Source organism: Citrus clementina, unplaced genomic scaffold (genome assembly GCF_000493195.1).
Source record: "Citrus clementina cultivar Clemenules unplaced genomic scaffold, Citrus_clementina_v1.0 scaffold_2, whole genome shotgun sequence".
In the NCBI taxonomy this organism is placed as follows: domain Eukaryota; kingdom Viridiplantae; phylum Streptophyta; class Magnoliopsida; order Sapindales; family Rutaceae; genus Citrus; species Citrus x clementina.
Genome location: NW_006262688.1, coordinates 9,609,641 through 9,622,425, shown reverse-complemented (window position 1 = coordinate 9,622,425; position 12,785 = coordinate 9,609,641). Strand labels below are relative to the sequence as shown.

Sequence of the window (12,785 nt, the reverse complement as noted above, 5' to 3'; positions counted from 1 at the left end):
GTGGCATTATTAATTATATTTTTGTAAACGAATTTATATTCAATTTAATCCGTTATGTATTTGTTATATGATGAACAAATTTAGATTTAATTGGATTTGTTTATTAATTTTACTAAACAAGTTGAACCGAGTATTCAATCAATAGATTAATGGATTTCGAATCCTGAGATTTTAATTCGTTTAATAAACAAATCAAATTTGAAATAGCAAAATTTAAGCTGAATTCGTTTATGATTCAATTTGAATTCGGTTTGTTTATGCATTTTGCCGCCCCTACTTTTCTGCGTGGGTTGCAATGGATTTCAAAAATGTAAAAAGTGGTAACAATTGATTCTGATCTTTGTACATAAATTTGGTAATATTTTAACTACAAAATTGACACAAAATTTATGTAACATTATTAATTATGTTATCCACTTCCACAAACAGAGAATTTATGGGTGCTAAGATGAAGTGCTTATTTGGTATGACTTTTTTAAGAGGTATAAGTGCTTATTTAATCCATAAGTATTTTTTAAAATTTTTTATGGTGTTTGATTTTTTTTTAGTAGAGTTGTTTTAGCTTAAATAAACTAATTTACATCTACTAGCAAAAGCTCAAAATTTGAGCTTTTGGAAGTAAAGGTTAGAGAGCTTTTGTAAAAAAATATATAATATCAAAAATATCCTTAACATATTTCATTAATTACATAATACCTTTTATATAAAATCTACCAAACAAAAATTGTTGCCGCCATATAAACATATTATTACCACCACTTTACTTTATCTCTCTTTTTTTTTAAATAACCAGCACTTTAATTTTGCAATCCCTACACATACCCAACACTTGAGAAAACAATCATAATCATAGCCGCCGTGAGGAGCATGCCAGGTAATGTCTCTTGCTACTTTTTCTTCTTTGTCTTTATCATATTATTCAAACCTTTTTCTTCTTTGTCTTTATCATGCACTTGACGTGTATTTAAGACCCATGACCAATTTATTATAATATTCAATAGGTTTATTGCCACTGTTTCATCTTTTTTTATTATATTATTCAATAGGTTTATTTGCACTTTCCTCATCCACCTACATGTTAGTTATAATATATTATTTATGATACATTTCTATATAAGTTTGTTTAATTCTTCTTCAATCATAGAATTTCTATTTTACAGGTAAGTATTACCTAGTAGATATTGAATATCCTCACATGACAAGTTATTTAGGTCCTTATAAAGGTGAACGATACCATCTTCCAGATTTTCGACGTGGAAGTCAACCAAGAGGAAAAAAAAGAAATATTTAATCTTGCCCACTCTTCTTTGAGATGCACAATTAAGAAGACTTTTGGTATTTGGAAAAATAGATGGAAAATTTTGCGACAAATGTCTAGTTTCCCTTTTAGTAAGCAAGTGAAAATTGTGATTGCTTCAATAATTTTTCATAATTTTATAAGAAAATATGCAGATAATGACCAAGAATTTCAACCTTTTGATAATGATGATGAATTGCTTCCAACAAATGAAAGTGAGAATCAAAGGGAAGAGAACAATGAAGAATAAAGTACAAGTTCATTCAACGTACGTGAAATAGACCAAGAACGTGATCAAATTGCGACACTTCTCATGTTCCGTTAATATTTCAGTTATATTATTGATTATCATTTTAATTTGGATAGTATTATTTTTTTAGGAGAATATATCAATGATGCAATTTTTAAATTTGAAACTAAAAGAAATGATTGAACTGATTTTTTCTTATTAATTGATAGCTCGGATGCATTTTGTTACATGTTATATAATTATGAATACATATCATTTTTGATAATTTAATTACATAAAAACACTTTTAATTTTACACAATCAAGCAGTTTAATAGTTCAAAAATACTTTTTTTATTGACAACTAAACATCCAATAACTTTTTGTCCAAAAACTATATTGATATAAACTCTATTGCTATAAGTTCTATTTAATAAGCTGTACCAAACGAAGCCGAAAACAAGCAATCAGCTTCCATAGATTATTTAAGCGAAAGAATGATGAATTAAGAATCGAATGTTAGAATTCCCAATTGTTAGCAAAATAAGTTCGAAAATTTTGTTTCCAAATGATTCCTACGGCCGTTCACTTAAGTTCTCTCCAGGCCAAAAATAAATTAATAAATGACGTTTTCATTTTGAAAATGTTAGTGGGGATTTGGCGCAATTATAATTTTATTAGCTCCAAAGAAATTTGTTTAGTTTTGTTAAAAAGGGACATCAATTCTAGAATTTCTTGGATAATCTCAATGGGGAATAACTCAAAAGCAGAATGGGAACAGTTCCCAATATCCTTAACCCTTTAATTAATTTCAACAGAATTTCTGAACTTACCTTTTGTTCCTAGAAAGACAACACAATCATCACTCAGCTAAATCCTTTTAACCCCCTGTGACTGGTCAAAAACCGAAAAATTTTCATTTTTACATATCCCATTATGATGCAAAAGAAAACGCTGTACCCGAAAATCAAGTTCCAGAATTTTACTAAGCCAAGGCTCCTGAAAATTAGTTTTCAATGTGATTTAACATTTTACCTCACTGTACAATTCTGACTATCGGCCCCGCCCTCAACAAACAGTGTCTTTAGGTGACTCTTCCTCAGCAGACATCGGAGTCGGACTAGGCTGAGAAACTTCCTGCAACTCCGCATGCTCAACACTACTTTTTCTCTCTGAATTTTCAGACTCAGCATTACCTGATGCTGCGGCTTCCTGGGAGACAACAGATGACAGTTTCTCTTCTTTCTGAACATCAGTATCTGAAGACCCCTTAAGAAAAGTCGATGTCTTCTCTTTGTTACCCAGGTCATTACTAGAACTGCTTGGCATCAGCCATGTAAACTGCAAATCGTGGCCTTGCCAGCTTTTACCACTAAGAAATGCCCTCTCAGCTGAACGGCGTGTTGTAAAACTTACATGAACTTGGCAATTTTTTGATGCATCTGATCCATTATCACCTTCATGGACTTCACCATCTTCCAACTCAACAGAAGCAAGATCACCATATGATGAGAAGTGCTCTTTCAAGACAGCAACCTAAAGGGCATACAGACTTTAGTTTACCTTTCATTGGGGGACGCACAAAGACATACATACAGCATAAAGCAACTGATCCTAGGAGAATGACCATATAAATGCATTTATAAAAATCGGGATCATTAGATTTCATTTATCAAGAGGAATGATCACATTACTGCACAGAGAATGTTCTCTTGTTAATTATTGTTAATATACTCTTAAGAGGATGCTAGTTTTAAAAGACTGTTGATTAGAAGGCAGTTGAGTATAGGATCCTATCCTAAAATCTCAAATTAAGTATAAGACGAACATCATGACAATTTAGCCACTGGATCGGCACTCAACTAAAAGTTCTCAAGGTTTACTAATCCCTAAGAGCATCCACCCAGTTCCTAAATCTATGATACAGAAATGTATTCTACGGACGCCATAAACATTAAAGCAAGAAGGGGGGGGTGGGGGTGGTGACGAGAGAGAGGAAGAGGAACTTACATCTGCAAAACCCACAGGTAAAGGTGGAATAATTCTAAATGCTGTAGGTCGGTTATCCAATTTGTATCTATTCATCAAAAATGGAGGCCCTGCAGGTGCTAATGGACGAATCTGCTGCTTGAAGCTTGTAGATTCTTGCAGCACCATGGCTGTGTTTACTTTCTGACTAGGAGACAAAACAATATCCACTAGTTTGTTCTTGTCTGCCATCATCTCAGCATGTGGTGATGCCACAGCTGCAGTAGAATCAGAGGACCTTGCTGTCGCTTTTGCTACATCAGCTGCTATTCCCACTTTAAGTCTTTTAGCAGCTTTCTCAGACACCACATCACTCTTGCCTCCAGCCTGCAAAAAGTTAAAATTTAAGAATAGCCATTTACAGAAATGATGTGTCTTAGACATAATAAATAATTCATATACCATATTTAGCTTTTGATAGAAAGCTAAAATGGTGTACATTATTGAAAATGGAAAAGCAGTTGCACTAGGGAAATAGATTATATCTCCCTGACCGCTCTGAAGGGAAAACTAAACAGAAAGAACTGACATTAAGTATCTGTATGATCTGTGATGAGAAAAGCCCATGGCCCCTTCAACAAGACGGGCATCATATTATTGTATAATTGGGAACAATGCAATTATTTTCTTCCCATGTAATCTCAATTATTGTATAATTGGGAACAATGCAAATTATTTTCTTCCCATGTAATCTCTCATATGCGCCTTCCCTCCACTCTCTCTAGAACTGTTACATAAATGATAAAAAGACAAGTTCAAGGTCACACCAGTACCACCTATTTCTGCTTTTAGGGATGTAGGTACTACTTCAGGCAAATAATTTGGCATTTTTTTGGCATTTTGACTGTGTTAGAGCAGCACAGAGAATGCAGTTCACTGAATGGAAGCCAACACACTATAACCAAACTTGAAAAATCATTATAATACATTATAAGTAATTTTAAAGGTAAGGATAATTGGTGTTACCTGTTTCTCTAATTTGTCCAGTTGACGGCGGAAGTCATTCCGCTTCTGGTCCAACAATTCCTGCTTTTTACGGAGTTCCTCCTTCAACTGCTCAAGATTGTCCAGCTTCTTTTGCAATGGAGGTGGAGGTTTGGGACTATTTGTAATAACAGTAGGGTGATCAGGAGCGGGCAGAGAAACATCAGCAGCAGGAACAATATTTCCTCCCTTCAGAGTGGTGGATTGAAGATTATTGTCTTTCACTTTGTTAGTAACAGAGGTATGCGCTGGAAATGAAGCAGCTGTCATACCATGAGAAGTCATGGATACATTAACGCCACTTATTCCATCATCTGGTATGCTGTCACGATTAGCCCACCAAAGCTTGATAAATCGATTACCCATAACAGCATCAGGAGACTTTAGAGCAGCTTCTGCCTCTTCTCGTTTGGAGAACTGTACAAAAGCTCGTTCACTATTTAATGGAATATAAATGTCTACAACCTCTCCAAACTTTTGAAAATGAGAAAGAAGAGCCTCTCTCCTGTTACTTTTCAGGGGAACGTTATTGACAAATAGGGTACGCAATGCCTTTTGAGATGGTTTCCGGATATTACGCATATGATCATTCTGTGCCTTGGTAGATGGATCCATATTCTTTTGGATAGCATCCCCTTCAATAATCCGTTTTCCTCTATGGTAACTACCCTGAAGGCTGGGTAATGCCTCCCTATCTTCCTTTGTTTCATTCTCAAGATAATCCAATGAATTTAGCGTTGCATCAATTTTCTCTTTCACATTTGATCTATTTTTTGAACTGCCTATCCTACCCCAAACAGACATACTTGTATTCTGTGAAACAGCAGCAGTCCCCGCATTTCTCACAGGCAAATCATTATCAGCACTATCAGATGCCCTCAGATGATGATTATTTGATGAATCCTCATTCAACAAGGATTCAGTTTCATCATTAGATGAATGTAGTGCTGCAAGGCCAGGTGATGTATCTGGACCGTTGTTATTCCACAGGGGTTGATCTGGATCATACAAATCAGCTCCGCCTGCAGCTGCAGAATCAGAATACGCTCCATTCAAGCCCATGCCATCATCCATCAATCCAGTCTTGCTACCTTTGTTATGCACTCCTTTACTATTCATCAATGTCGTTGAAGCAGCACCAACCGAAGATAGCAGACCTGGTCCAGCAGGTGTTGCTAGTAGCGGTGCACTTGGGAGTGGAACAGTGAGGTTAAATTGTGAAAGGCTCTGTAAATCAAAAGGCAATAGATTTTATTTACATGCAACATCCATTAATCAAGCAAAAAAGAATGCTATTTTCCAATGGAAATAGGTGGATCAAAACCAGAAGGAAGCCAAGCTCACAATTTACCACACAAACCAGTAAGTGCATTGTATATTCATTTAATTATTATAGAGAACTCAAACCCATCCTGATACTAGTTAGAAAAAATCCGAAAAAAAAAAAGCAAATGGCTAGGAATTTAGAATTGCAGGGGTCTCCATAATGGCTCCTCAAGCAACAAACTCGATCCATAGGCACAAAGAAAATGATTATCTATTGGAGCAGCCCCATCATCCCGGGACTTCTCCTCAAGTTAAACATTCAAAGACTATCAGTCATGGAAGAAATAGAAGAAACTAAACAACTTGAAATGAAACCAACAAAAGCCAATGACCTATTCATCCTATGACTCGGCATAAGGTCTGCAAGTATATTGCATATCAAAAAAATATTACGCATGGAGATAACAATGAGAATACTAATAACAAAAAATAGGCAGGTAAACAAATTCAGTTCAACATATGAAGCCTCCGATTCATGTGTAGCCTTTTAAATTTTAAGATTGGCTATAACCAACCATCCAGCAGGTGTTCGACAAGAAACAGGAAAGAACAAAAACATCACTAGCAACTTTTTAGAACGGACAAATAGAGTATTTCAATTGCAATAGACATTCATTCCCCGAATCAAGTGATTGGTTGTTCCAGTCAGATGCACTGGACATATTTTACCATTAGCCAAAATTGGACTTTTGATAGAAAAACTTGAAAAACAAAAACAACAACCATGCATCATGCATATTCAAACAGGCCATCGAAGTCCCAGAAATAGGAAACAACTTTCTAAAGGCTCATACCTGAACGTCTTCAACAACAATACGATTGACTCCATGCTCCATTGGACACATGTCCCCCCTGAGACAAAATCCTCGCTCCTCAAAATCCCTACATCGTTGGCGTGAAATGCCCATATTTAACGAGGAGTTCAGTGGTGGTCTGAGTGTCCCCTGCAAACCAATGGAGGGGAGTGTATCTAAGCCACCATTTGGTACTCCTGGAATTAATCCAAATGCAAATGATGCATTCTGCGAATTTGAAATATTAGGAAGCCCCCTTCCAGCAAAGCGACTTGGTGGCATGGATGCTGGCTGAAGTATTTGAGAAGCAATATCAACAGAGCTGAACCTAGTATCACGTTGATTCCAGGAAGCAGAGTCCCTTCCTCTTCCTCTTCCAGGCCCAAGGTCCCCATAAAATGTATTGTTTCCCCTGATTCTTTGACTCAAATCCAAAGGTGCTCGGGATAGCGATGCAAAACCGGGGCGTCTTCTCTCAAACTTTGCTGTGAAGTCCTTCTCTAGGGGAGGAATGTTATAGTTTTTCCAGGATTCACTTGCTTGAGATTCATTCTCCCTGAAAGAGTGCCCATTTTCAAAAGGTTTGTTGCGCTTTCTATATGATCTCATATATACTTGATCCAAAGAATCTCTCTCCAAAGATTGTGACCGTGTCTCCCGCCTACGATGCTTATGGTTGCGGTCGTCATCATCCTCATCACTGAGTTCCTTCTCTTCAGGATCACTGGTGCAATCTGGAGGAGAAAGACTTGCTGGCTTAGGTGATGAAACTTTAAGCTCCATGATTCTAATGAAATGAATTTTGTTTATTGCATTAAAATCCAAACTCTGAACGGTCAAAGTAATCCAACCACTTTGGTTAACTAGAATAATCAGCAATTAGAGGGAACCTAGAAAAAGGAAAAAGAATAAGTTAAGCAATCACAATTATAAATAGCATTCACCCGTCAAACTTATAAAATAAAAACAAAACAACAGTTTACATGCACTTTATTCACATCAATCTATGTCCATGACAATAAAAGCAGACAAGACAAGTAAATGATTAAGGTAAGCAAATTCAAATTATCAAATATAATGAAATACAAAGTATAATGCAATGACAACAAATGTAGCAGGAAATACCAAGGTAGTAAAAAATGAAGTCATGCCAAATTGCAAAAATGCCAGATATTAAAGAGAAGTCAATTCAAGTAAACAAGCATACATATAATCCCCAACCTTCCTGCAGCCAAGTTGTCACCTTAAAATTTTTTCTTTTTTTCTTTTGATAAGAAACTCAAAAATGTATTAATGTTGAAAAATATTAATACAGAAAGTGGACCAGCTGTCACTAAGCAAACACAAAACTAAGCCTATTTGTGCCATACAAACGTATCCCCAATCACCCCTATACATGCTAGAATCAGTTATAACTCCCTATCTCAAAACCCCATCCCAGTTTAGATGAATGAAGAAAAAAGATGAATCTTAAAACTCCATAGAAACTGAAGCCCAAAATCAAGCAAGAAGACGAACTCTATCCCACAGTTCTTCAACATTATCAGCACTTTTCCCCTAAAAAATACGAACATTTCTTTCCTCCCATATTATCCAAAACAGAGCTGATACTGCACATTTCCAATGAGTTTTAGCCTCTGTTCTATCAAAAGCAAAGGAATACTCTACAAGAAGAGAATCACAAGAACCCGGAATGACCCACAAAATATTAGCTTCTTTGCACAATGTTGAAGCTACAAACGACGAAGAAAAAGATGATTTGAATTTTCTGCACTTTGCTTGCACATCACACACCGAGAGAAGGGGGGGGGATAAAGAAACTTTCTTTGAATCACTTCTCTGATATGATTTAGTTACCAAGTAGCCACCTTGGTAACTAAGAACATGAAGTCAATAAAGAGGGCATGCTGTTATTATCCTATATACATAAGATGGAACACTAGGGTTGATGAGCAGTATGAGAAGTCTCACTCGTTGTTCGTTCCCTCTCCCCTATTTTTCTCTACTATAGATGTCTAAACCAAATTGACAACCATTTTTCTCCTCGTTGTTTAACATCTGCAAAGCAACAGAGGGAGATTGTTGCCGTTATGATCGTCTAAAAGTAATTAGAAGCAAGTAAAGTTTCTCGAAGTGAAACAAAATCATTTAATCTACAAGTAAAACTAAGTGCCAATATTCAAAATGCTAAATTTATCTGATCCCACAAAAGGATAACCATCATTGTTCTAATTTTAAAGATCCCACTTACCATCATATGTATATTAGGAGAAGCCAGACATAAGAGAGTTGAGTACTATTGCGCTCTTGATATTTTCCAGGGTTGACCCAAAGTTTCTATCAACTCATCAGTCATTACCCTTTATATTCAGAAAGATGTGCAATGGAACATTTTTTCTACAAAAAAAAAGATTTACAAAAGTTGAACAAGGTGTCCACTAGCCACAAAAACACCCAAAGAATTTACAATTGAGAGAGCATATTTGGGGGGGAAAAAAGTTTCTATCTGAGATGCTAAACAGTATAACATATGAAACAAGACAAAATCCTTACCTAAAGCTCCTTCCCAATTTAATGTATGAAAAATAAACAAGTGTCTTAAAATTCCTTTGAAACTGAGGCTCAAAAAGATGCTAGAAACAAGGCTCTAACCCTCAAAGAATTGACATCTTCCTCTCAAGAATCCCCAAAAATATTGTAGTTCATTTCTAGCCAAATAAGCCAAAACACTACATCTCCATTGTACCATAGCTTTTATATGAAAGCGTACATTTTGAAACATATCAGAAACTGATGCCTATTACATCTAAATAGGGAGCAGCAGTTGAGATATTAATATTAACGGTGATCTTGATCTGAGATGGAAACAAAATGCTAGGATGTTATTGAGAAATTTATTAGTAAACACTAGATCAAGGTTTTTACATAATTGTGGCATTCAGATAGTACCTGGCTATTACGAATATAGATTGACAATCAATATGAGACAAACATACAATCAATTCTTCAAAATAAATCAAAAGCCCAATTAAGCTCTTTAAAGATCAACAAGAATAGAGCTTCAACCAATGGTTTTGAGTTTAATTTAATTTTTTTCTAAGTTAGTACAACTAATCATTTGAAATCCCTAGGGTTGTATTGAATCATTTTACTTTATATTTTCCTTTTCTGGGACATCAATATGAAGGCACTGGATTGCATATTAACAACATGCATATTGAAGCGAAGAAGATCGCACAATACAAAGTTGGGAACTCAGACAAACACATTTCCAAGCAGATTAAGATTTTGTGAAACTTATTACTCACAATTCCAAACCGAGCAGGGAAGCAATTCCAGCAGAGAGGATCAAGCTTTTGCAAAATTAATTAACAGGAAGCCAGGAGGCATAGAAGATCCGTAATATTGTCACGAAAACATTCCATGAAACACTTGGAAAGTTTTAGATCGCACTGACAGCATAACCTAAATTGAAAGAAATCACCATTTCAATATTTTGTAAGAATGTCTTACTGAGTTAAGAATAGAACATATGTGCCACAGGGAAGAATGTATAGGAAAACTTGAAAGTCAACAGAATGCAGGCCAATATTTTCCATAACCAATTGGTGTGCAAACGTCTACAACACACAATATTAGAAAGTGTCCATCATTAATTACTAGCATTAAACAAACAAATAACTCCTAAAAAATTATTTATAGTTTAATGCTTGTGACATTTCTGTTCTGTGCGGTTCTTTCACACAAAATTTTTTAACAATACAAGTATATTTAGTAATTAGTACAATTAAAACAAAATTCCAAATCTCACCAATAGATTGAATATTATTAATGAAACCAATAATTGTGTCCATGTACTTATATCAAAGATATGGATCCTTTATTTGCAGGGAACCTATCAAATTCTTTGAGGAGTCAAAAAGCACTATGTTTTATCTTTGCTAGTTGCAAAAGATTTGTAGAATAGCGTTTTCCTTTAAAGTTATGCCCATCCTACTAAAAGAACTAAGAGAGCCACAAACATACAATTCAACAAATTTAAGCGGTGAACAAGGCTAAAGTTTTCCCCTGCATAGTTGATATCCAAGGTTGTAATTTCCCACCCTAGCTCTATTATCTACCAAATTCTAAGAGTCACAGTCTAATATCATTGCACCTCAGCACTCTCTTCTATTCTCAACCTCTTAAAAGTATCTCCTCAATTGGTGAAGCAGACTCAATTCGTTTACGAAATTGCAGGCAAGTTTCTGATAACAACCTAAATAAGTTTACAGTCACGTGTCAGATATACTCCTAAATCTATTTTTCTGAACAAAACCTCCCATCCCCAGCAGATGTGTTTCATTCTTCCGCTTTTCATTTCACTCTATACTTCCACTTCAAAAATTTATCAACTAGGTCACAGTCAATATTTCCATATGGTTGAGAATGTTCTCTCTCATCATTTGCAGCTAATCTTCTACTAAAAACATAAACACACTCAAGGGCTTATAAACAAATGAATTCAAATATTCAACATTTCAGCTCATGCTTTTGCCAATTCATATCATGGTCATGATGAGCTCAATAGCTGTATTGACAAATAAAAAGTCAGAATATCATTTACCAGTACCAACTAATAAGTAAGGCTTGATTGAGAACCCAATTTAAGATTTAAGCGAAAGCCCAAATAATGAGTCTTAGTTCGCCAAATGAAGCACTACCCAACTCAGCTTCATTTCGGTATCATTTTCTCAACATAGCCACCCACTTGTCTACAAGTGGAACATGCTATTTATCAAAGTGGCAAGGACAAGTTAGGATGCGACCGGAGACCTATATTCACACCCGAAACAACTGGAAAGGAAACGAACTTATGGGGGAACAAATCATCCTCAAATGCGACAAGGTACTTGAATACTGCCAATGCCAACCTATGAAAGATGTAAATTTTCTATCCCACAGATAGACATTTGACACTAAATACCAGCATATCCACACTACTGACTCCTTTTAAACATGTGTCAAAATTTCCAAAATGATTACCTCGAGTAAATGACCATAGAAGCCCATCTACTGAACACAGTACGTCACATAAATAAAGCTCCCCAATCGTCACACTAGATCCACTACGAATTAAATATACCAACATGATCACGATCACGATTACCATAAATATCTACAATAAAAATAACAAACCACTAATAAACAAATAAAGTTTTCCAAGCAGAGGGCACGAATTTAACTAAAGTTAAAGCTAAAGTCCTAACAACTTGAAATGACAGGCACATTAGAACTCAAATTACACAGTTCAACAACAATCTTTAGACTACTTAATTCTCCAAACTATTCAAAAACACACAATAAACTGAAGAATTCAAGCCTAAACTAAAAGCAATAACTCGCGACATGGATTAACACACGCCAATAGACACATAAATGTGAACTAAAACTTTTAAGTAATCACTAATAACCGATTGGCTTTTCTAATTTAGATAAGAAAAATTTCCTGAACCATTCAATAAGGACAAAAATCTAGGTTTTTGAATCATAAAATCATTTAAATAAAATAAATAAAAGGAAATAACAAATAACATGTAAAATATCTTACAGAATCTTCTAGAAGGATTTGAGTGAACAACGCCGTCGTCGACACTCTCATTGAATAATCATTCCGATTGAGATAAAATGTAATTATAGGCCCCGCGAAGGGACATTTGTGGAAGATAGATAAAATAAAATAGTTGCAGAGAGAGAGAGGGAGAGAGAGGACAGGGGCAGGATCGTAAATAAGGATGTAACCGATGGGATGTAACAGAGAGTGTATTTGCGACTTTGCGTTTTCGATTTTAATTTTATTTCTGTTGTGGTTTTTTGGTCTTTGTTTCTGTTTCAAAGCTGTCAAAGCGAATGGGATTTTTATTTGAGATGGAAGAAAATATAAGAGAAGAAAGACGATGGACAGGCTCTGCTGCCAAATATTTAATTATCAAAAAATCAGCATGAGGACGATAACGAGAATTCTTTAATTGCATTTTTCTCCCATGAAGTTCTTAAAATTATGAATATTTCCATTACTTCTCTTTTTATATTTTTTAAGGATTATTTGAAGTTAATGATGTTGGTAATAAATAGGAAACCAAAAAAAC

At 35.2% G+C, this 12,785-nt stretch overlaps 1 protein-coding gene across 4 annotated transcripts; it reads right to left on the bottom strand.

The window, feature by feature from the left end:
- Positions 1 to 2,487: 2,487 nt before the first annotated feature.
- On the bottom strand, positions 2,488 to 12,601 carry LOC18051049 (zinc finger CCCH domain-containing protein 41). 4 transcript variants are annotated; one of them, XM_024190500.1, is made up of 7 exons: positions 12,248 to 12,601; positions 9,966 to 10,122; positions 8,909 to 9,054; positions 6,658 to 7,547; positions 4,520 to 5,764; positions 3,536 to 3,880; positions 2,488 to 3,061 (listed from the first exon to the last, which is right to left on the bottom strand). In XM_024190500.1, the coding sequence occupies exons 4-7, from the start codon at positions 7,438 to 7,440 to the stop codon at positions 2,594 to 2,596; spliced, it is 2,841 nt and encodes a 946-aa protein (XP_024046268.1). In that variant the 5' UTR covers positions 7,441 to 7,547; positions 8,909 to 9,054; positions 9,966 to 10,122; positions 12,248 to 12,601; the 3' UTR covers positions 2,488 to 2,593. The 4 variants fall into 4 exon arrangements, with proteins under 4 accessions (XP_024046268.1, XP_024046267.1, XP_024046269.1 ...); XM_024190499.1 differs by lacking the exon at positions 8,909 to 9,054; XM_024190501.1 differs by lacking the exons at positions 8,909 to 9,054; positions 9,966 to 10,122.
- Between the last annotated feature and the right edge of the window lie 184 nt (positions 12,602 to 12,785).